This window comes from Oncorhynchus tshawytscha, linkage group LG09, assembly GCF_018296145.1.
Source record: "Oncorhynchus tshawytscha isolate Ot180627B linkage group LG09, Otsh_v2.0, whole genome shotgun sequence".
NCBI classification, from domain to species: domain Eukaryota; kingdom Metazoa; phylum Chordata; class Actinopteri; order Salmoniformes; family Salmonidae; genus Oncorhynchus; species Oncorhynchus tshawytscha.
Window position 1 is genome coordinate 50,473,628 of NC_056437.1, and position 23,406 is coordinate 50,497,033.

The following is a 23,406-nucleotide window of genomic DNA, read 5'->3' on the forward strand; positions in this document are numbered from 1 at the left end:
AATTTACAAACAACAAACTGTCTAGATAGTAATTTGTTATACTAACAAGCTAGCAAGAAGTTGCATAGCTACAGCTAGTAAGCTCAACTGAAAGGATACAGTCTGTTTCCAGTATACTAAAATGAACTAATAGTGTATAGTATGTAGGATATACTCATTAAGTATGTAGTATACAGTATGTTAGTATGGGTATTTGAACACAGCCTTAGACTGGGAGGCAGATGCATAGTACTCTAACACAGTGAGCCAGTCTTAGAGAAGTCTCTGTAAAGAGAGTCAGTCTTTTAAAGGCCTGGAAGACAGAATGAAGCAGTACAGTAAGCCAGTCTTATAGAGACCTGGAAGACAGAATGAAGCAGTACAGTAAGCCAGTCTTATAGAGACCTGGAAGACAGAATGAAGCAGTACAGTAAGCCAGTCTTATAGAGACCTGGAAGACAGAATGAAGCAGTACAGTAAGCCAGTCTTATAGAGACCTGGAAGACAGAATGAAGCAGTACAGTAAGCCAGTCTTATAGAGACCTGGAAGACAGAATGAAGCAGTACAGTAAGCCAGTCTTATAGAGACCTGGAAGACAGAATGAAGCAGTACAGTAAGCCAGTCTTATAGAGACCTGGAAGACAGAATGAAGCAGTACAGTAAGCCAGTCTTAGTGAGACCTGGGGCCCCTCTCTTCATATGAAATGCAACAGCACCAAAATCATGAATAACTATGATCCTAGTCAGTCAGTAACTTAGTTAACTAATGAAACACTCATGTAAATGTGCACAAGCCTATTCAGCCAAATTATACCAAAACAACAGCCAACCTGCAGTGAAATAAAGAGGGGCATGTATCTTGCCAACTTTTCAGTCACCGTCGCATCAATAAACAGGCAGGGGAACGAAGTAGTTTAACAAAAGCTGTTCACAATAGTCAGTATTATAGCTAGTAAATATATAGTTGTTATTTTCTAGAAAACTAGCTACAGTCCACTTAGCTAGCTACGGTGTTGAACTCAGACTGATGGTAACGTTAAGTAACCATCCCTGTGTGTGTGGCTGGAGAGTAACGTTAGCTAACTTTCCCCCCAGCAGTTTCAATCTAGCTAGTTTGCTAGCTAATGGCATTTTTATTAAATCAGACGGATAAGCTCAGCAAATATAGCTATTTGTTTTCCCTTTTCATTTAAATACAGCTTGCCAATTGCTAGTAAAGTAGGATGAATAAGTCAGAAGCAGGCTAAGCAATGCCAAGTTCATGCCTTTTACCAACACAAATCGTGTACAAGTACAAAAGAGACAATGAGCTTCAAGCAGATCCTGATAGTTTTATTCCAGGACTTCAGGCCGAGGAGTAACAAGCAACTTGTTTGTAGAACCAGCCTCTTCACCAAATGTTGTCCCCAGTCAGCTCCAGACTCTTCATCTGGAACAACGTCACAGGCAAAAATCACTGGCTCCGTCATGCACTCGAGGGGGCTTAAATTGTGCACACGCTTCACGCAATTGTTAATTTAGCAACCGGTGGGGGAAGTGTTGCCATCTACAAGGAGTGTTATATGCTTGACATGCTTGACATGCAATTCCCTTATTCCACCACTTGGCACTGTGCATACGCATGGTCATGGCTGTGTGTACATTTACACACTCAAGCAAACGTTCATATTGATAAATCTCACACTTTGCATGGAAATGATCCCACGCATGGTTTTACACGCAGATTTGTGCCTACGCATGATTGATAAATGAGGCAGTGAGGCTGAGTGAGTCAGGCTTGTAGAGGCCTGGAAGGAAAAGTGAGAGTCTGTGGTACAGTAGACCTGGGAGGCAGTAGAGGGAGCCAGTTTGAAACCCGTTCAGTAGGGCGGGCCTGTCTGCTGTGTGACCCGGCATGTCTGGCCCGCAGCAAGAGACCCCCCTGCAGCTACAGACAGTGTATGTGTGTGTTAGAGGCGGAGCCGGCACAGAGAGCAGCCAGAGCCAACTTCTGTCCCCCTCTCAGGGGTAAAAGCACAACTCGTTCTTTCTGTGCCTCTGTCCTCCCGGTGAACCCCTCTCTAATTGCGCAACACCAGGAACACTGTGCGAGACAGTGGTGGTGGGGTGGGGGTGGGTACGCACATCAAAAACAAAAATCGACAAATTTTGTACAATCATGGTGGGGGGAAATAAATAGCGAGGGCAAGTCAAGTCACATTTCATTCATATCCTCTCTCTCTCTATTTTCCAATAGCCCTTGCTCTCTCTTCCCCCCCGCCGCCGTAGCAACACAAGCTTTCTTTCCGCTGCAAAGTACTGTAGACGGGGAGGGGGGGCAGGACAGGCTGGCTCTGTGAAATTGTAAAGTGCAGCCAAGAACAACTCTGTTGACGATCCTCACCATGGCACACAGTGTACCTGACCGTGCCGGCCGAACCCCTAGTCCTGCTCTGCTTTCCCTGAGCCCCTGTGCTGCCCTGGCTGTACTTTTTGCAGCGACACACCCTGTTCCTCTCTCGCAAACACTGTTTCATAAGTGTTATTTCCGATTGGCTCCTCTATGGCCGGGGCAGGTGACCTGCTGGGCTGGGTGTACAGTCAAGACTGCCAAGGCAGAGAGAGGACATGGCAGAGCAGAGAGGACTCAGTGCCACCCAGCAATGGAACACAAGGGAGGAAGAGAGGGAGGGAACCTTGCATGGAATATCCAGAGGGAATGTGTGTCAGAAGGTGTTCTGGAATGGCTGGTGCATCTATGTCCATTATCCTATCAAGTTGTACACCTTCATTCTCTCTGTACTTTTCTCATGGAAAAGGAGGAGACCTTCTCCCTCCCCGCAGACAGTCTGTGTGTCTGGTAAGCCACCCCCCCCCCGATTCTCTATCCATCTCTTTCTCTTTCTGTGCACTGGGGAAAGTCCTACCAAGCCCTCTCTCCCATGCAGCCCCAGTGTATGTACTGAGCCTAACCCGGCAGTATAGCCCAGCTGCAGACCCAAAACAAAGCCTGCGTGGCTAATCGACTGGAACCCCGACCACAGCCCTGCATGGACACTCACTGAGTCTTAGGCTCAGCTTTGGGCCATCTTCCCTCCACATCGTCTCAACGCCCTCGCTTCCACAATCCCTCACTCATCACTTCACCTCTCCAGCCACACACACAGGGATGGACGCAGCCCCAGCTCTAGACATACTGTACTGAAGCAAAAAAATAACAGCGAGAATTCGCTACCCAATCATCATGCCACACATATCTCCGACATGAGCGACCCTGATTGGTAGAGGGATGGGACGTCAGGGGGGCAGGGATAGGGGCTGAGGTTTCGGGAGTGGGCCAGGGAAGGAGAGTGGGGGCAACGGGGGCTGGGTGGGGGATTGGAGAGCAGCGGCAAAAGCTCAACAGTGCATTAGGGACATCGCGGTACGATTCGTTCCACTCAGAGAACTTCAAAGGAGAGGGAGAGATAATCCGCCCCAACATTAGCCCGGAATCTTCCGTCCGCAGAGGTTCCCCTGAACAACGACTGGGAGGTGGTGGAGGGAGAGGAGGAAGAGAAAAGGCAGGGGTTGGGAGATGGAGGGATTTTTTTTTTTTGCCAGTAAATCAGAGATGATTGGAATGCGCCCGTCTCCCTGGCAGCAGAAAGAGATACCTACTGTACCACCATAAACTCTTCCTTTTATGATACCCATTCATAGGCTAAACATTTCAAGTAAGAGAAAAGGTCTCAAATGAACCACTAATGATCTTCAGCATAGTATCTCCTTGATAGTAAATATCAATGAAAGTGGAGGTGTGGTAGCCTGGGTGCCAGTCTGCTTCTGCTCTCTCGTCAACCCCTTATGGAATTGTCATGCAAACATGTTTGGCTTGACAATGAAGTAGGCAAAAGCACAAACAGATCTGGGACCAGGCTAGAGTGGTAGCAACAAATAGAGAAGAAACAAGAAGCCAGTGCCAGTTCACTCTGAAACACACTGACATTTCAACAGCTTCCCTTGATATCTACCATACTGACAAGCTAAAATACACTTCTAGTCAGAGAAAGTCTCTCAAATCAAACAACATAATATATTCTGGATTGAATGTCCTCCTCCTTGATGACAGTAAATATCACTGAGATGGGAAGTATACTATAAACCCTTCTACCAATAAGGTGCCAATAGAAGATCGAAGGATCAATACACCTGATCAGTGCCTGGCTGACACTTCAAACTCAATGATTTCCCCCCACTATCAATTTCCCAGGGCTCACTGGCCTTAGCGGTAAGATAGATAGAGCCTTTGGGTCTGTCACTGGGACTTTCTGATGGAACAACAAGTGATATGTTGACGTCCACCAAGAGAGAACAAGGCCAGATAACAGAGAGAGAGGCTGGAGGAGATCAGTAGAAGGTTATCCAGGCAAATCAATGCGTTAAGACTATAGACTAGTACAGTACACATACGCCATAAGCCTACAGTCCAGCACGCAGATTAAAATTGCCTGTGCAACTTGAGTGGAGGTTATTTGCAATGTAATGTACTATATCCATAATAACACGGTCATGACGGTCTATTTATACATACATATGTATATATACAGTGGGGAGAACAAGTATTTGATACACTGGCGATTCTGCAGGTTTTCCTACTTACAAAGCATGTAGAAGTCTAATTTTTATCATAGGTACACTTCAACTGTGAGAGAAGGAATCGAAAACAAAAATCCAGAAAATCACATTGTATGATTTTTAAGTAATTAATTAGCATTTAATTAGCATTTTATTGCATGACATAAGTATTTGATACATCAGAAAAGCAGAACCTAATATTTGGTACAGAAACCTTTGTTTGCAATTACAGAGATCATACGTTTCCTGTAGTTCTTGACGAGGTTTGCACACACTGCAGCAGGGATTTTGGCCCACTCCTCCATACAGACCTTCTCCAGATCCTTCAGGTTCCAGGGCTGTCGCTGGGCAATACGGACTTTCAGCTCCCTCCAAAGATTTCCTATTGGGTTCAGGTCTGGAGACTGGCTAGGCCACTCCAGGACCTTGAGATGCTTCTTACAGAGCCACTCCTTAGGTGCCCTGACTGTGGAAGACCCAGCCACGACCCATCTTCAATGCTCTTACTGAGGGAAGGAGGTTGGCCAAGATCTCGCGATACATGGCCCCATCCATCCTACCCTCAATACGGTGCAGTCGTCCTGTCCCCTTTGCAGAAAAGCATCCCCAAAGAATTATGATTCCACCTCCATGCTTCACGGTTGGGATGGTGTTCTTGGGGTTGTACTCATCCTTCTTCCTCCAAACTCGGCGAGTGGAGTTTAGACCAAAAAGCTCTATTTTTGTCTCATTAGACCACATGACCTGCTCCCATTCCTCCTCTCGATCATCCAGATTGGCAAACTTCAGATGGGCCTGGACATGCGCTGGCTTGAGCAGGGGGACCTAGCGTGCACGGCAAGATTTTAATCCATGACGGCGTAGTGTGTTACTAATGGTTTTCTTTTAAGACTGTGGTCCCAGCTCTCTTCAGGTCATTGACCAGGACCAGGAGTTCAAACAGGTGGAGTTAATACAGGTAATGAGTGGAGAACAGGAGGGCTTCTTAAAGAAAAACTAACAGGTCTGTGAGAGCCGGAATTCTTACTGGTTGGTAGGTGATCAAATACTTATGTCATGCAATAAAATGCAAATGAATTACTTAAAAATCATACAATGTGATTTTTTTTATTTTTGTTGTAGATTCCGTCTCTCACAGTTGAAGTGTACCCATGATAAAAAATTACAGACCTCTACATGCTTTGTAAGTAGGAAAACCTGCAAGATTGGCAGTGTATCAAATACTTGTTCTCCCCACTGTATGCCACGACACAATCCTGTCTACAGACAAATCCTTCGACATCTTAGTTTTTTTTTTTTCTCTGACATGCACTGTCAACTGTGGGACATTAAATAGATAGGTTTGTGCCTTCCCAAATCATGCCCAATCAATCAAATTTACCACAGGTGGATTTCAAGTTGTAAAAACAAAGGATTATCAATGGAAACAGGATGCATCTGAGCTCAAATTCGAGTCTCATTGCAAAGGGTCTGAATACTTACAGTTGAAGTCGGAAGTTTACATACACTTAGGTTGGAGTCATCAAAACGTGTTTTTTCAACCGCGCCAAAACTATAGATTGTTAACATGAAATCTGTGGAAATTTGTGCATGACAAGTCATTTCTCCAACAATTGTTTACAGACAGATTATTTCACTTATAATTCACTGTATCACAATTCCAGTGGGTCATAAGTTTACATACACTAAGTTGACTGTGTGCCTTTGAACAACTTGGAAAATTCCAGAAAAGGATGTCATGGCTTTAGAAGTTTCCACGTTCATCTGTACAAACAATAGTACACAAGTATAACCACCATGGGACCACGCAGCCGTAATACCGCTCAGGAAGGAGACACGTTCTGTCTCCTAGAGATGAACGTACATCGGTGCGAAAAGTGCAAATCAATCCCAGAACAGCAAAGGACCTTGTGAAGATGCTAGAGGAAACGGGTACAAAAGTATCTATATCCACAGTAAAACGAGTCAAATATCGACATAACCTGAAAGGCCGCTCAGCAAGGAAAAAGCCACTGCTCCAAAACCGCCATAAAAAAAGCCAGACTACGGTTTGCAACTGCACATGGAGACAAAGATTGTACTTGTTGGGGAAATGTCCTCTGGTCTGATGAAACAAAAATAGAACTGTTTGGCCATAATGACCATCGTTATGTTCGGAGGAAAAAGGGGGAAGCTAGCAAGCCGGTGAACACCATCCCAAACGTGAAGCACAGGGGTGGCAGCATCATGTTGTGGGGGTGCTTTGCTGGAAGAGGGACTGGTGCACTTCAAAATAGATGGCATCATGGGGGAGGAAAATGTGGATATATTGAAACAACATCTCAATCAGTCAGGAATTTAAAGCTTCCCACAAACGGGTCTTCCAAATGGACAATGACCCCAAGTATACTTCCAACGCTGTGGCAAAATGGCTTAAGGACAACAAAGTCAAGGTATTGGAGTGGCCATCACAAAGCCCAGCAAGGAGGCCTATAAACCTAACTCAGTTACATCAGCTCTGTCAGGAGGAATGGGCCAAAATTCACCCAACTTATTGTGGGAAACTTGTGGAAGGCTACCCAAAACGTTTGACACAAGTTAAACAATTTAAATTTATCCTTCCTGTTTGGCCCTGTCTGGGGGTGTCCTCGGATGGGGCCACAGTGTCTCTTGACCCCTCCTGTCTCAGCCTCCAGTATTTATGCTGCAGTAGTTAATGTGTCGGGGGCTAGGGTCAGTTTGTTATATCTGGAGTACTTCTCCTGTCCTTCCAGTGTCCTGTGTGAATTTAAGTATGCTCTCTCTAATTCTCTCTTTCTTTCTCTCTCTTGGAGGACCTGAGCCCTAGGACCATGCCTCAGGACTACCTGACATGATAACTCCTTGCTGTCCCCAGTCCACCTGGCCGTGCTGCTGCTCCAGTTTCAACTGTTCTGCCTTATTATACGACCATGCTGTTCATTTATGAACCTTTGAACATCTTGGCCATGTTCTGTTATAATCTCCACCCGGCACAGCCAGAAGAGGACTGGCCACCCCACATAGCCTGGTTCCTCTCTAGGTTTCTTCCTAGGTTTTGGCCTTTCTAGGGAGTTTTTCCTAGCCACCGTGCTTCTACACCTGCATTGCTTGCTGTTTGGGGTTTTAGGCTGGGTTTCTGTACAGCACTTTGAGATATCAGCTGATGTACGAAGGGCTATATAAATACATTTGATTTGATTTGATTAGATTAAAGGCAATGCTACCAAATACTAATTGAGTGTATGTAAACTTCTGACCCACTGGGAATGTGATGGAAGAAATAAAAGCTGAAATAAATAACTACTATAATTCTGACATTCCACATTCTTAAAATAAAGTGGTGTTCCTAACTGACCTAAAACAGGGAATTTTTACGAGGATTAAATGTCAGGAACTGTGAAAAACAGAGTTTAAATGTATTTGGCTAAGGTGTATGTAAACTTCTGACTTCAACTGTATGTAAATAAGGTATTTCAGTTTATTTGTAATACTGTACATATGCCAAAATGTCTAAAAACCTGTTTTTGCTTTGTCATTATGGGTAGTGTGTGTAGATTGGATATTTAATTAATTTCAGAATAAGGCTGTTACTAAAAGTGCTATTGTGTTATTTGACATAAAATACAAATCGTATTCTAATGTTACTACCCAAGGCCTTCAGAAAGACAAACAAATGATTACTTTTGCAATAGCATATATTAAATATATTAATTACACTGTTAGAATGTTGCAGTCAGAATGACGGCTCATTAGTTTGTAGGGGGGAGTCAGAATGTTGCAGTCCATCGAGGCCCAGCGGTTGTAGTGTTAAAGAAGGATTTTTAAGCCTTGACTAGAGTTGTCAAAAAGTAGGCTAAATGTGAACAGTTCTAACATTTTTAATATGCGCCTTGGAATTCAATAAGAGGGAAGCACACGGTTGCATCCCCGATGTGTCTTTCTTCATACACTTCTGGCCTACTTCTAAGCTGAAATGCCTGTGAGGAGGACCATGACGGGCATTGGCTAATAAGAATTGAGATATCAGAGATCTATGTGAGTGAGAGGTGCTTCGGAGCACGGCAGCCAGGAGAAGGGAATTATAATGATTATATTCAGCCCAAGGGCACAGCGGCGACTTTCGCCGCAAAAGGAATGGATTTTTAGGGTGCAATACAGCCACACAAGGGGGATGCCAGCGGGAAATTTGAGGCCTGGTGGTAATATTATCAAGTGCTTGTTAAATTGTGAATGAGAGACTGATGAAGTGTGTGCGTGCAGCTTGCACAAGAAACAAAGCAGAGCTCATGCCTTTCATGCAAGTTTGTATCACAACTAAAGTTGCATAAATAACGCTAAATTAAGCATATAGGAGGACCAGTTTCTTTGTCAAACACTCAACACAGACTAGCCACGTGTGCACTTCCTTTGAAATCTTTTGGGGAAAATAACCTTGCCATTTAATTAAGCTATGTTCAATTTTGTATAATAATGCCATGGAATTCTAAGCAAATGTTTTCTGCTAAATAAACAAGTGTAGACAACAGCAATATGGCATGGCCATATCAGGGCCTAACATAAGGACAACTCAAGAGTATGCAATTCTGTTCTTCTGAAATAGACCACATTTTCTTCATATCATGCTTCTTTAGACCTGTCCAAAATACACAATGGATTTAGGCGATAGGCAAAAATTAGGTGTAGGCTATATTACATGGATTTAATTAGACTTTTTCAAATGTAGACGTGGCTTGTAGGCTATGCGTGGAAGCAAGGAGATGCTACATTTGTTCATGTTAATTAACCGTAAATTACCGTGAGACCGACATTTATTTGCTTGACAATGACCGGCTGACCAAGTCTCATGACTGCCACAGCCCTGGCCTTGACACAATTGAGACATGGATTGTGTATGTGTGCCATTCAGAGGGTAAATGGGCAAGACAAAATATTTAAGTGCCTTTGAACAGGGTATGGCAGTAGGTGCCCCGGCTTGAGTGTCAAGAACTGCAACGTTGCTGGGGTTTTCACGCTCGACAATTTCCCTTGTTTATCAAGAATGGTCCACCACCCAAAGGACATCCAGCCAACTTGACAGAACTGTAGGAAGCATTGGTGTCAACAATGGCCAGCATCCCTGTGTAATGCTTGATACCTTGTAGTCCATACCCCAACAAATTGAGGCTTTTCTAAGTGTAGCTGCTAAATGAAATACATCCTCATCACTAGAGACAGACATCAATCTATAAAAACAGTGTTCACGTTGATGTTCTTTTCTACTGCTGTCTCCAGCGTGTCTTGTTGCTATGCACGTTGCTAACGAATGAGCGGTCCCTTTCATAACATATTGTGGGAGTGTAACATGACAGAAACAGACCAGAAATTTGCTAATTAGCCCTTAAAAAGAAAGATTTTGGGTGGAATTTATCTTTGTGTTTGTTTCATTAGCCCATTGCTGACATAGTCCCAAAATGCTTTGCTTGTTGCAATCAAGTTTTCAAGACACCGAACTTTGAAAACATAGAAGTTTGCATCATATTAATCAAAATGCATCATATGGGAATGATTTCTGTATTGTTAAAGTGAGGTATCTTAAACTTGATTGCTGACAAGCAAAACACTTTGGGACTATGTCAACAATGGACTAATGAAACAAATTGTTATTGGGTGGAATTTTCCTTTAACTCGCAGTCACAATTCTTCATACTTCTTTGATCGAAGGGGACAAACACCTGTCCACAGGCAATCTACTCTATAGGAACCCACTGAGAAGTGCCCATATGGGGAAGGAAAGGAACAGGAAAGGGGGATACTTAGTCAGTTGTACAACTGAATGCATTCAACTGAATGATGTCTTACGCATTTAACCCAACCCCTCTGAATCAGAGAGGTGCAGTGGTCTGCGTTAATCAACGTCCACGTCTTTGGCGCCCGGGGAACAGTGGGTTAACTGCCTTGCTCAGGGCCCGGGGAACAGTGGGTTAACTGCCTTGCTCAGGGCCCGGGGAACAGTGGGTTAACTGCCTTGCTCGGGCAGAACGACAGATTTTTTACCTTGTCAGCTCGGGGATTCGATCCAGCAACCTTTCGGGTTACTGGCCTAACGCTCTAACCACTAGGCTACCTGCCGTCCCAGATGCACCATAAGGTAATAGGTACAAGTGCCATGTTGAGTCAGTGGGCAGACAACATCTGGTAGTCCGGACAGAGCAAAATTCAGTTGGTGATAACAGCAACCAAAAAGCACAATATAGGGCTGAAGGGCTCAATTAAATTCACATCATTTTTACCTATGTTCAAATGAATTGGAACTAGGTATACGAAGACGTGAGTGCAGACTAGTTAGCTGACAAAGAAATACACAACATAGCCTAAATATCGCTCGGCAAATTTGATTAAATCTGGCCTATTACACTAAGTGTGGCCTACATCAGATATTTCACTATGGGAGAACTGAACACTAAGGTAGACAGCTCCGCATTCACCTGAAAACACCTTTTAATCTCTATTTAAAAATCAGCTCATTATCAAGACACAATGCTCTGAATGTTCGAATTCTTGGGCTTACGGAATCAATGAACCTGCCTGGAGGATCACTCAGCAGTAGTAACAGCATGGCTGTTTAATCCAGACAGCAAACACAGAAATCACAGTCCCTGAAGTCGCTCAACTCTCACCTCTCCCTGGCTGGCTCATTTAACCAGTGAGCGTGGCAAATTAAAAAAAGAGCTCCTTGCCAAGCGTCCGCCCGGCTGCCACACCACTGGGAAGGCAGGGAGGAAACCTGTCTACTTAAACACTTCCTACTCCCTGCTCAGCTCAACCATTGAGGGGTGTATTATTAACTCGGCCTTTCCAGCACCTGCCCTCAAGCCACCACTGTTAAAACAAGGTAACAGTAAACATGTCACCACCCCCCCACGAATGACGCAGCGCCCCCTTGGGCCAATCAGTGTCATTTTGCAAATGTCAGATCTATATGGTAAGACGCACCATTCACCCAAGTTTCATCAACATTGGGCGAGTTGTGTCTGGGATATTGTGTGGGTTAAATACTCATATCCCTGAGCATGTGTGCCAAATTTCATTACTCTGAGTCAATCAGATCAAGAGATATAAACATGAGTTTGTAATAGCGCCACTGTATGGTCGATATGAATGTTCTTGGATTTGTTGAGTCTTGGCAGTGTTTTCATCATGTATACCAAATTTTGTTACAATACAAATAAACTTGACTGATTTATATGCATTTATGTGCAAGACCATGCCCACGTGAATGTTTATTTGACAATAGCGGCCATGTTGTTTAAGGTACTTGCCTGGAAAATATTGTGTTGAGAGACCTTTGTCTATGGATGCAAAGTCCACTATATATACAAAAAAGTATGTGGACACCCCTTCAAATTAGTGGATTCGGCTATTTCAGCCACACCTGCTGATGACAGGTGTATAAATCAAGCACACAGCCATGCAATCTCCATAGACAAACATTGGCGGTACAATGGTCTTACTGAAGAGCTCAGTGACATTCAACGTGGCAACGTCATAGGACGCCATCTTTCCAACAAGTCGGGGCATCAAATATTTGTCCTGCGAAAGTTGCCCCAGTCAACTAAGTGCTGTGATGGAGAAAAGGAAACGTCTAGGAGCAACAACGGCTCAGCCGCGAAGTGGTAGGCCACACAAGTTCACAGAACGGGACTGCCGAGTGCTGAGGCTGCATTAGGCAAGACGCATCATTCACCCAAGCTTTGTCAAAATCGAGCCAGTGCCGTCTGAGATATCGCTTGTGACTAACATATGAGCGTACGGAAACAGATCCACAGTCTTCTCACCGATTTCATTGTGGGGAACAACAAACAGGGTGGTCAGGGGAAAGAGAACAGGTGGAGGGGTGGCCGTCCGATTAACAGCAGCAGGGAAGAATCCCAAATGGCATCCAATTCCCTTGATAGTGCACTACTTTTGACCAGGGCTCATACGGTCAATCAAAAGTATTTCATGATTAAGGGAATAGGAGTTCCAATTGGGATTGCAACCCAGAAACCCAATCCTACACTACTCCAACGATTCAGGTTAAGAGGATAGAAATGTATTTCCAATAGCCTGTTAACCCTCCCCTGACAGAGCCACCCGCACAATTCCCCTTTGGACCCGACCCTTGTCCCTGAACTTAATTATAACCACCAAAACCACTCAATTAAGACTAATGGATAAATAAAATAGTACCTTCACATGTTTTTGTTATTCTCTGTACTGTGGCGTGGGGGGACTCAAGCACATTGACAGCGTTGTGTATTGCAGCATTTGGAGAGCTGCGATAACCCAATAAGACCCGGCCCACGCATGTTCCTGCAGAGGCAGGACTCAGGAGGGAGGTCTATAGAAGGGAAATGGGATCGGCAGCAACTGCGTGACAAACACGGACATCTCTTAATCTAAAGGCCCCGTGGCTAAGTGGCGGGCCCAAATGAAAGAGGAGCTCTGGACACATCGATCTGCCGTTTGAGGTTATTAGTGGGCCTTTAACACAGAGTGTGTGCGCGGTGTGTGTGTGTGTATGTATGTGCGTGCGTGCGTTTGTGGTGTGTCTGTGTGTGCACGTGAGGTTGTATGTGTACGTGGATGTGCCCGTTTGTGTCTCAGGGGACCACTGAGTCTGTCTGCTCTGCTCAGCCTCCCTCTCCATCCTGGTAATTAAATCGGCCATTTGGACCTAGTTAGCTGCCTACCTCTCTCCACTCTATACAACATACTTTACTGGAGCCTTGCCTGACGTAGCCCCTGATTGTTTTCCTCAGGGAGGCTGCACGGGGCATCCTGAGCAGATAGCACAGGGCAGGCTACCCCTGGTCTCAGTCAAACTACATTATGGACAGAGTTGGTGTGAGTGTTACTGAAACATCATTCAGGTATAAAGCCTAAACAGACTACAGACGTAAAGTATCTCTACGGAAAATATATTTTTATGACAAGCACCGACTTTGCTGATTGCTACTTTACTGAGGAAAAAATGGACTTACTATAACAAGTGGTTGTTTCACCTAGCTATCCTAAGATGGACGCACAACTGTAAGTTGCTCTGGATAAGATTGTCTGCTAAATGACTACATTGCAAATGTAGCCCTTTCACCATCTGCCCACTGGATGACGCAGGATTGTGGAAGCCATACAGCTAGACAGACAGACCAACGCATACATGTCATTATAACAACAAACGACACACACACACACTCACATTACGCACACATTGTCCCCACCTTCCCTGTGGCAGCCACTCACCCTCTCTAGGTCCTGGCGTAGGTGTGTGAACAGTTTGAGGCGTCGGTATAGCACGTCCTGCTCCTGCTGCGCCAGGTTATCGACCTCGTCTCTCTTCAACGTCACCAGAGGACGGTTGAAGTTGGACTTCCTCCTCAGCTTCCAGAACTGGTACAGAAAATCCACGTGGGCGTCCGGCAGGCCCAGGCTCTCCGCCACATCTTTGGGGTCCACCAGGCGGTAGAACTCGTCCTCCAGCTCCTGTAGCTTCTGTTTGCGCTGGCTAGCCTTCTCCCGCTCTATCTGGTCCCGGTCTGGCCGCTCTGCCGGCGGCCGCTCGCTGGTCGCTTGGTGGTGGTCCGGCGCAGTTATGGAGGCTCTGTGGTCGTTGCCGTGTCCAGCCCAGTCTGGTTTGCTGCTGGCACCAGCGCTGTTGGTGTGGTTACTGTTGCCGGCCATGGCGTTGTTACTGTTGCCGGGGGCGGTAGTGCTACTGTGCTCCAGGCAGTAGGATTTGAAGCGCACTTCATCGTTCTCTGCCAGGATGGTGCGCATCTCAAGGCCATGGTCAAAGGCGCAGGTCACATGGAAGGCCACAATGCAGGACGGCATGGAGCACTGGGGAGGGAGGGAGGGAGGGAGGAAGCACAAGGGAGTAAAGGAAAGATAAGTTTCAATATGAGTGTCACGTCAAACACAGCTTCAGAGTTGTTAAACACGCATACAGAAGACGGGTAACACAGTCCCGCAATCTGTAGGGGAAACAATAGTTTGTCTCTGACAATGTTGTCTTCACACAAACATGGTAATGACTGCTTCGCAATACTGTCACAACTCCTTCCTCTGCCACCACAAAGAGAAATATGTGTGACAGAGATAGTGTTCAGAGAAATTAGTGTTCAGCTAAATTTCCTCGGTCTGCCTCTATACTGTCTACCCCAGACAAACAGGAGCTCCTCTATCTCCTGGACTGTGGGCAACACGATCAACATAAAATCTTGGTTCCTATAAGTATCAGAAGCCACAGAGAACAACAAAGAAACTCAGATCTGTCCGTGCCCCCCTACATTACAACCGCAATCTAAAAATCAAACCTCTGTTGTTGCCTTTCCTCAGGCCTATCCATTTCAGACCTCACCAAAGACTGCCTCTGGGAGAGGTCTCATGTGGGGACGAGGGGAAGATGGGTTATAGCAGTGTTTTCCATGCCATCAGAGAGCAGCAAAACAAGAGGCCCACATTCTCTAAGGGCCAGGATGACAATGACAGGCCTGCTCAGCTCAGGGTCTGCGTCCCGAACGGTACCCTATTACCTATCTAGTGCAGTACTTTTGACCAGGACCCACAGGGACACCCATACGGCTCTGGTAAAGTACTGCACTATGTAGGGGATAGGGTGCCATGTGGGACAAAGACACGGTGTCCCTGTGGCTGCCTGGGAACTGGCTCTCCTCTGTCGCGCCCTCCCTCCCTCCCTCTTTCCCTTTCTTTCGCTCTGTCTACAGAGGCCCAACTCACAGAAGATATCACAGCCCACTTGTCACTCTGGCCCTCTCCTGTGCCCATTCTCTCTCTTTATCCCTCCCTCTCTCTCGCTGTTCTCCAGAGGCCCAACGCACTCCCATCACTGAAGCAGAGAACCTGTGGCTCTGACTCTCCCTCTTCATCACAGTAGAGTATTCCACTTGTCTCAGTGGCTGTCTCCCTCCTGAGGGTTGAGAGCCCATACGGCTTTGTCTGCCATGATGAGGCGAGAGAGATAAGCCAGAACTGGAAACCACTATTCCTCATCTCTTTACCCTGCAGCTTGGTTATGCCCTCAATACCAGCTCCCCACACTGACTCCCATTGTCAGTCCGCTAAACATTAAATGGAAGTAGTTATTTTCGGTCCAAATATATCACACTGTCTGGTGGATAGTGGATAAAGACACAGTACGAGCTCTGCTGCTTCACTGTACCCTTCCTGGACATATCAACGTTATGGGACCATAGCCATATCAAGCATCCCAAATGGCACCCTATTCCATATACAGTGCACTTAAAGTAGTGTTATGTAGGGGATAGGGTGCCATTTGGGACCAAGTATTTTTTGATGAGCTAAAAAAAAAATCTAAGGGAGGATTTTAATATAATAATCCTCCAATAAAACATCATTCATAATTTGTCAGGCAGAAATTCACTGAATACACACACGTATGGTTAGTTAGTGTAGCCGTCTCAGCTGTTTGGTGTCCAAACGGCAAACGGGCCCAGCTTGCTATCTGGGGATTTGTCTTCCGTGAACCATCATAATCCATACACAAGTAATAGTCTACAATTAAAATGGCAAGATAATAACATATGTACATGTAGCTATTTCAATTGTATCAAAAAGTTGTTTTCGTTACTAGATATGGTTCGCTACATGGCTAGCTAGTTCGCTAGACAGTTGCATACAGGTACCGTTCTAGTTTGCTTCGTCCCGCAACGAGCCATTGTTTACATGGCTAGCTGAGCTGGCCAGTTGCATTTTGCTGTTAATTTTGATTGAGGATTATGATCATCTTTTTCATTTTGCCAGTTTGTCATTCATGTTTAACTAGCTAGCTACTGAAAATAGCCACTGCGGTGCGAACGCAAATCAATTAGCAAGCTAATCAAACCGCATGTTGCGTTTTTGGGACATGCTAAGTTGGCTAGCTAGATAGCCACAATGAAATGATAGCTAAATAGCTAGCTACTGGTTTTTTTGCATGTTCAACTCGCTGGCTAGCTAGATGAATACCATTTACATCTAGCCAGTTGGTAATTACGAAGCTAAATCTAGCTAGTTGTCTTCATTGCCATTATTGGAATGGAAGCAGATTAAGCGTGCACAGGGCATTTTAATACAGCTGTAGCAGTCAACAGGAAATAACAAGCTGTAGGGCATTAATTAAATCATGTTTAAACCCATAAGAGTCTTTGTACTTCGAGCTTATTGTTTGGGAGTCAATGGATATTATTGCTGGTATGCAAGGTTTTAATGTCTTGTCTATTTTTGTCTGCTTTCCTCCTTTATAGCTTTAATTGTCTGGAGCCTAGTGTTGTTGTGGCCAAGGAGCTTTCACTCAGATGTCACTAGGTTTCAGCTGCTGTGCACTGTTGATGTCCTTCCTCCTTGTCCTGTCAAAGGGCAGGACAGATATACAGTACATTCTGAAAGTATTCAAACTCCTCGACTTTTTCCACATTACGTTACAGCCTTATTCTACAAAATGAAAAAATAAAATCAATCTACACACAATAGCCCATAAAGACAAAGCAAAAACGGATTTTTAAACATTTTTTGCAAATTTATTTTAAATAAACTGAAATATTACATTTACATAAGTATTCAGACCCTTTACGCTGTACTTTGTTGAAGCACCTTTGGCAGCGATTACAGCCTTGAGTCTTCTCGGGTATGACGCTACAAGCTTGGCACACCTGGATTTGGGGAGTCGCTCCTATTCTTCTCTGCAGATCCTCTCAAGCTCTGTCAGGTTGGATGGGGAGCGTCGCTGCACAGCTATTTTCAGGTCTCTCCAGAGCCGTTTGATCGGGTTCAAGTCCGGGCTCTGGCTGGGCCACCCAAAGACATTCAGAGACTTGTCCCGAAGCCATTCCTGCATTGTCTTGGCTGTGTGCTTAGGGTTGTTGTCCTTTTGGAAGGTGAACCTTTGCCCCAGTCTGAGGTCCTGAGCACTCTGGAGCAGGTTTTCATCAAGAATCTCTTTGTACTTTGCTCCATTCATCTTTCCCTCGATCCTGACTACTCTCCCAGTCTCTGCCGCTGAAAAACAACCACACAGCATGCTGCTGCTACCACCATTTTTCGCTTCAGGGATGGTGCCAGGTTTCCTCCAGACATGACGTGTGGCATTCAGGCCAAAGAATCTTGGTTTCATCAGACCAGAGAATCTTGTTTCACATGGTCCGAGTCCGTTAGGTTCCTTTTGGCAAACTCCAAGCAGGCTGTAATGTCCCTTTTACTGAGGAGTGGCTTCCGTCTGGCCAATCTACCATAAAGGCCTGATTGGTGGAGTGCTGCTGAGATGGGAGAACCTTTCAGAAGTACAATCATCTCCACAGAAGAACTCTGGAGCTCTGTCAGAGTGACCATTGGGTTTTTGGTCACCTCCTTGACCAAGGCACTCCTCCCCCGATTGCTCAGTTTGGCCAGCTCTTGGAAGAGTCTTGGTGGATCCAAACTTCTTCCATTTAAGAATGATGGAGGCCACTGTGTTCTTGGGGATCTTCAACGCTGCAGAAATGTTTTGGTACCCTTCCCCAGATCTGTGCTTAGACACAATCCTGTCTTGCAGCTCTACAGACAATTCCTTCGACCTCATGGCTTGGTTTGTGCTCTGACATTCACTGTCAACTGTGGGACCTTATATAGGCAGGTGTGTGCCTTCCCAAATCATGTCCAATTAATTTAATTATCACAGGTGGTCTCCAATCAAGTTGTAGAAACATCTCAAGGATGATCAATGGAAACAGGATGCACCTGAGCTCAATTTCAAGTCTCATATCAAAGGGTCTGAATACCTTTTTATTTTTAATACATTTGCAAACCTTTCTAAAAAACAGTTTTTCACTTTGTCATTATGGGGTATTGTGTGTAGATTGAGGAGGGCTTATTTTTATTTATTTAATCCATTTTAGAATAAGGCTGTAACGTAACAAAAAGTGGGAAAAATCATGGGGTCTGAATACTTTCATAATGTACAGTATGCTCTCAGGCTAGATTCGTTTGTTCATATCTTAACCTGAACCAAAGTTACTGAAATAATCTTATGATATAGGCCTAGGTCTAAATATTGTTTTTACCTTGTGGTGTTTGAAGTTTTCCTAAATTTAGGCTACCGCCTTCAGCACTTTTCTTTGTTTTTTTTAAGCATTACCTCACTTCAGCACATGGCCACAGTCACATGTGTTCTATTGTGAATTCTTTAAGAGATGGGTGGGTCTAGAGCCTCATAACGATGCTACATGGGCGTAAACAAAGAGCAGCACTGTAGCTGTTCAATGTGAAAGGTTATCTTTATTATACAAGAACAGGCAATAAAATACTGTAAATGGTTTGCCTAAAGGGGTGAGAACCAAAATCATTTTGGGGAATTTGGTAAAAGTGTTACTTTTCTAAAAACCAAAATTTCCCAAGGACTCATGTAGAGCAAGTGTGAAAACCACAGCAAAATGTTTGAATGCTTTTTTCTCCTAAATTAGATTATAAATGTATCAACTTTAAAGCAGTATTACTTCCTCATGTTTCCTCTAACTACAGTGTATGATATGCCATTTTGAAGCTCATTTACATGTTGTTGTTTTTAAACATAAGTCCGAAAATAGATGGTGGGTCACGTATGTGCTGCTAATGGGACAATTAAATGAAATTAAAATAAAGAACTCCTTATCACACCTTCATGGCATCTTTAACACCCGCAGGTGCACTGAAATGCTAATATGAAAAAGGGGGCTTACTGCGTGTGTGTGTGTGTGTGTGTGTGTGTGTGTGTGTGTGTGTGTGTGTGTGTGTGTAGAAATGCATCTGTCTGGTGATACGATTGTGTGTACTGGTGCAGTAAAGTGGTGTTTTCTGGTAATGTGTGTGGCTCACCTGTATGCAGGTGCCTGTGTGTTCTCGACACAGGCTGCAGAACAGGGCCCAGCGGCTGGAGGGGATGTGGGACACCTTGGTAATGGGCTCCATCTTCTCCGGGCAGCCTATACTCACCTAGATAAGACACACAGTCAAAACAGATGTGTCTTACAAGACATTAATACACACAGAACAGTTTTGACAGATGCTCATCAAGCACTTTGCTTCACAGACGTTAATACAGACTTTGAGATTGTAAGTAGTTCTTTCACCAAATGTCACGTTCTCTGCGAAGTCTATATTCCTAGAGCCCAGTGTCATCCCTTGAAAGGCTCTTCCCTTCCGCCCAGCTTCCGACATTCATTCCCCCACATTCATATTCCTCTCTCTGAAAAGAGTATTTCTGTAAAGGCCTCATCCTTCATGCCCAGGCCCTAATAACTGGCAGACAATCCGGACTTCCTCCATCCCCTCCTCTCCCTGATAGTCCATGAAATGCTGCGTGAATCCTCCCCCATTCTGATTGCAGCCATTGAACCAGGCCTTTCACACAGAGTGGAGGGCTATGCTCTCTCGCTCTATGCAGGCATCACCATCTTCCTTCCCCTCCCTAGCTTTTGTCCTCTCTTGATTAGGATATCCAAGAGTCTTCAACTCTCAAGATGGAGGACTGGGTCTCTTTCCAAGTGTCTTTCTCTCTCTGTGTGTATGCGCGCGCGCTACTTTTCAAAAATCGCTCCTTCCCCTTATTCCGGCTCCAATTAGTTCACATTACCAAAAGGCAATGAAAAGCTTTCATTTAAGTGACAACTGGAAATGAGGAGGAAATCAAAAGCCTGAAGGAAAAGGCGGAAAATTGAAGTTGGCCTTATTTTGGAATAAGGGCGGGGGGGTTGGAGGGTTGCGGAGAGAGGTATAGAACGGCGGGAGGTTCGAGCATTTGAAGACTAAGTGAGAGAGATACACCCTCAGCTGATGCCGGACCCTCTCAAAGCTGAAAGCCCCCCTGACGCCCGTGAAATTCCCATCTCCGCCACAGCTTCTTATTAACTACCCCTCCCTGCCTGTGTCTTTAGTGCAGAGAGAAAGAGAGAGAAAGAGAGAGAGCAGGACGCAAATTAATTTCCATTCAAAGACGTTGGTGGGGGGGGAAGTAAAACAAACAAGAACAACGATAAGAATTAGTCCAATCAATGTGACAGAATACAATTATTGCTAAAAGGGTTCAGGACACCAAAAGGCACTTCATTAACAGGGACCTAAGCGCTTCACGCCGCTTTGAGCAGCGGGCCTTAGCATAACCACATGTTTGTCTTATTGTCCCAGTAATGTTGATGCTCAAGGTGTGTGTGCTTGTCTTGTTTAGGAGTGGGAGCGTGTGCATTTGCATATATATTAATCATTAATATGATTGCATGTATTGAAGGTCTATAAATGTGTGTGTACATGTGTATAATGTGGAGGTGCGTATGAATATGTATGTGCATGTGTGTATGTGTGTGTGTCTGTGCAGGTGTGTGTGCCCAGTGGGCTCACCTCGGGGATCCATAAGGCACAGCTGACGTGGACCCACTTGGTTCCACTGCGGGTGGGCTTCAGGGCTCCGCCTCTCTTGGGGCACAGCAGACATTTGGGTTGCACCCCCAGGGCGCAGGTTCGGCACAGCCAGTTCCCCTGTGGGACCTTCAGGATCCCATAACACGCCTGGGGAGAGACAGAGGGATGGGGGAGGAGAGTGAGAGAGAGGCAAGATGGAGGGGTGGGGGAAAGGGAAAGACAGTGGTGGAGATGGAGGAGAGAGGGAGAGGAGAGGGATAGATGAGATGGAGAGAGAGGGATTGGGGAAGAGAGGGATTGGGAGGAGATGGAGAGGACGAGGGACTATTTTCAAACATGTCAAAACAGTGGTGAACGGAGGAGGTTGCTGTATAACTGTCAGGGGATTGTCAAACCAATTAACACCATTCCACCCAAACAAAAAAAAAACTCCAGTCTAAGAAACTAAAAACATGAAGTTGATGTTTCTATTTCTGGGACGTGTTTTTCTTGCTGTTTATAGTTGTCAAATACCCAGAATTCTATTAACAGGGAGTTTCTGTATGATCTGACAGTTGGAGGTAAGTAGTCAAAGAAAGAAATGAGTAGAGTATCCAGTTTCTCCCCACAACTATAAACAAACCTAAATGACCACCTTTGACCTTTATGTAAATCTTTCCATGATCCAAAAGAACTACAAATCCCCCCCATCCCCAATCGCATCCTCACCCCCAAAAACACCCGTAATACTGCCCAAACAGACTTAACGCTCACTAAACACGTACACCCTCTTTCAAAAGACAACTCTTAGTATCCCTACAACTTCTAATTGTCCCCTCCTCTATCCCACCTCCACCCAACCCTGATCTGCACCTGATGTACGCAGATGTTGCACTTGTCACAGAAGACCATCTCGTTGCCGTCTTCTCCCTCGGGGGACCGGCACACGTCGCACACCACGTCCTCATCGTACTCGATGCCCAGACCCTCCTCCGTCTCTATGGCCTGCTGCATGTTCTCCTCACACTGGCTCTCCAGCTCCACCAGAACACGCTCCATGGTCAGCTCGTCCAGCTCCGGCAGCGCTGAGGGAGGGAGGGTCAGAGTCATACGTTTGGGAGAGAAGGAACAGAGGGTCACAGTTAGTCACATGGCTCAGGCTAAGCCGTCACCTATGGGAATTCATATGTGAATAGTAACTGAATTGGCACGTGCTTTGTGTTTAACTCAACTGTTTGTCTTTCATTCGCAGAACATTTTGTACTATTAAACCCCGGCTATAAATTGGTCTTGTACTTCTTCGGATTCTTGCCAAATTCCAACAGCCACAGCCCGAAAGCAAACAGCCATGTGTCAGACCATGTTTTATAAGTACTGGGAAAAGGCCTCCCATGGGTTACATACTGTACAGTGTTCAGTGATTAAAGAGTTGTTTTTAAAAGCAAACCAGGAAGAAGCTGAGTCTAGTTAACCATTCACTTCGGAGGCAGTGACATTTACATCTTGTAAATAGGGAGAGGCTAGAGGAACAAACGTTTCAGTGGGAACGCGGGTGTGTAAGTACATAACTTCATGTGGGGAAAAGAGAGAGAGCGAGAGAAAGAGAAATGGAGTGAGGCATGTTGGTAAAGCGAGAGAGAGAGATCAAAATAAAAGATGGAGCATGCTGTATCAGCCTATCGGTGTTGCGATATGGCATTATACTGTAACCCGGCAACAAGCAAGTGCTTGTTTGGTCTAGACATTGGGGTTATGAGAAGCAGCCCATTTGAGGAAAAACTATTTAAAAAGCAGAGTAAATAAGCCCGGGCCTGAGGGATTTAAAAATGCAATTATATTTCTTATCTATGAGCACAAGATCAGATTGTAAATAAACTGGGTCTATAATGTGGAGAGAGAGCGAACTTCAGGGTCAGCTACAGTAGCCCCGGTCGGCCAGCCAGAGAGCGGTTGATAGAGACTGGGCTCAACAGTGGGAATATCCCTCTGTGTGGACAGAGTACAGGGAGACACACCCTTCTGACCCCCAAAACTCCTCTCTCCAACATCACTACTCCACAATAAAAGAGCGATGAGGAGTAGTGGAGTTGTGGAGAGGAGGACTGTGTGTGTTAGGGTGAAGTGTTAAGGCATGGACACACCGGTAGCGTTGGCCAGCCGAGAGTACTTAGCACCTCTGAACAGAGTGCCGGCCCGTAATTTGCAAAACCCCGATTCTACATGGAGAAAATGTCGGCAGTCAAACACTGAAACATACGGCGCCGACCGAACGGTGAAAGAATGAACCTCTCTGACCAGCACTACCAACCCTCCATGGCCACAGGCCCTGGCTTGCGTCCGAAATGGCAAACGGCAGACCGTCACTCGGTGCGATGCGTTTTCTCCTTTAAAATGTGTCTGCAGTTTATAGTTTTGAGGACGCTTTATAGTTTATAGTTTTGAGGAAG

At 45.2% G+C, this 23,406-nt stretch overlaps 1 protein-coding gene across 3 annotated transcripts in view; it reads right to left on the bottom strand.

Annotated features, from left to right (window-relative positions):
• Nucleotides 1–23,406, bottom strand: part of jade2 (jade family PHD finger 2) — a 134,466-nt gene that overhangs the window by 35,574 nt on the left and 75,486 nt on the right. For all 3 annotated transcript variants that reach the window (XM_024432196.2, XM_042327017.1, XM_024432195.2), the window contains 4 exons: nucleotides 21,833–22,044; nucleotides 20,960–21,127; nucleotides 19,442–19,558; nucleotides 13,838–14,434 (listed from right to left, as the gene is read on the bottom strand). In XM_024432196.2, coding sequence (XP_024287964.1) covers nucleotides 13,838–14,434; nucleotides 19,442–19,558; nucleotides 20,960–21,127; nucleotides 21,833–22,044 — 1,094 coding nt within the window. The remainder of the gene's footprint in view (nucleotides 1–13,837; nucleotides 14,435–19,441; nucleotides 19,559–20,959; nucleotides 21,128–21,832; nucleotides 22,045–23,406) is intronic.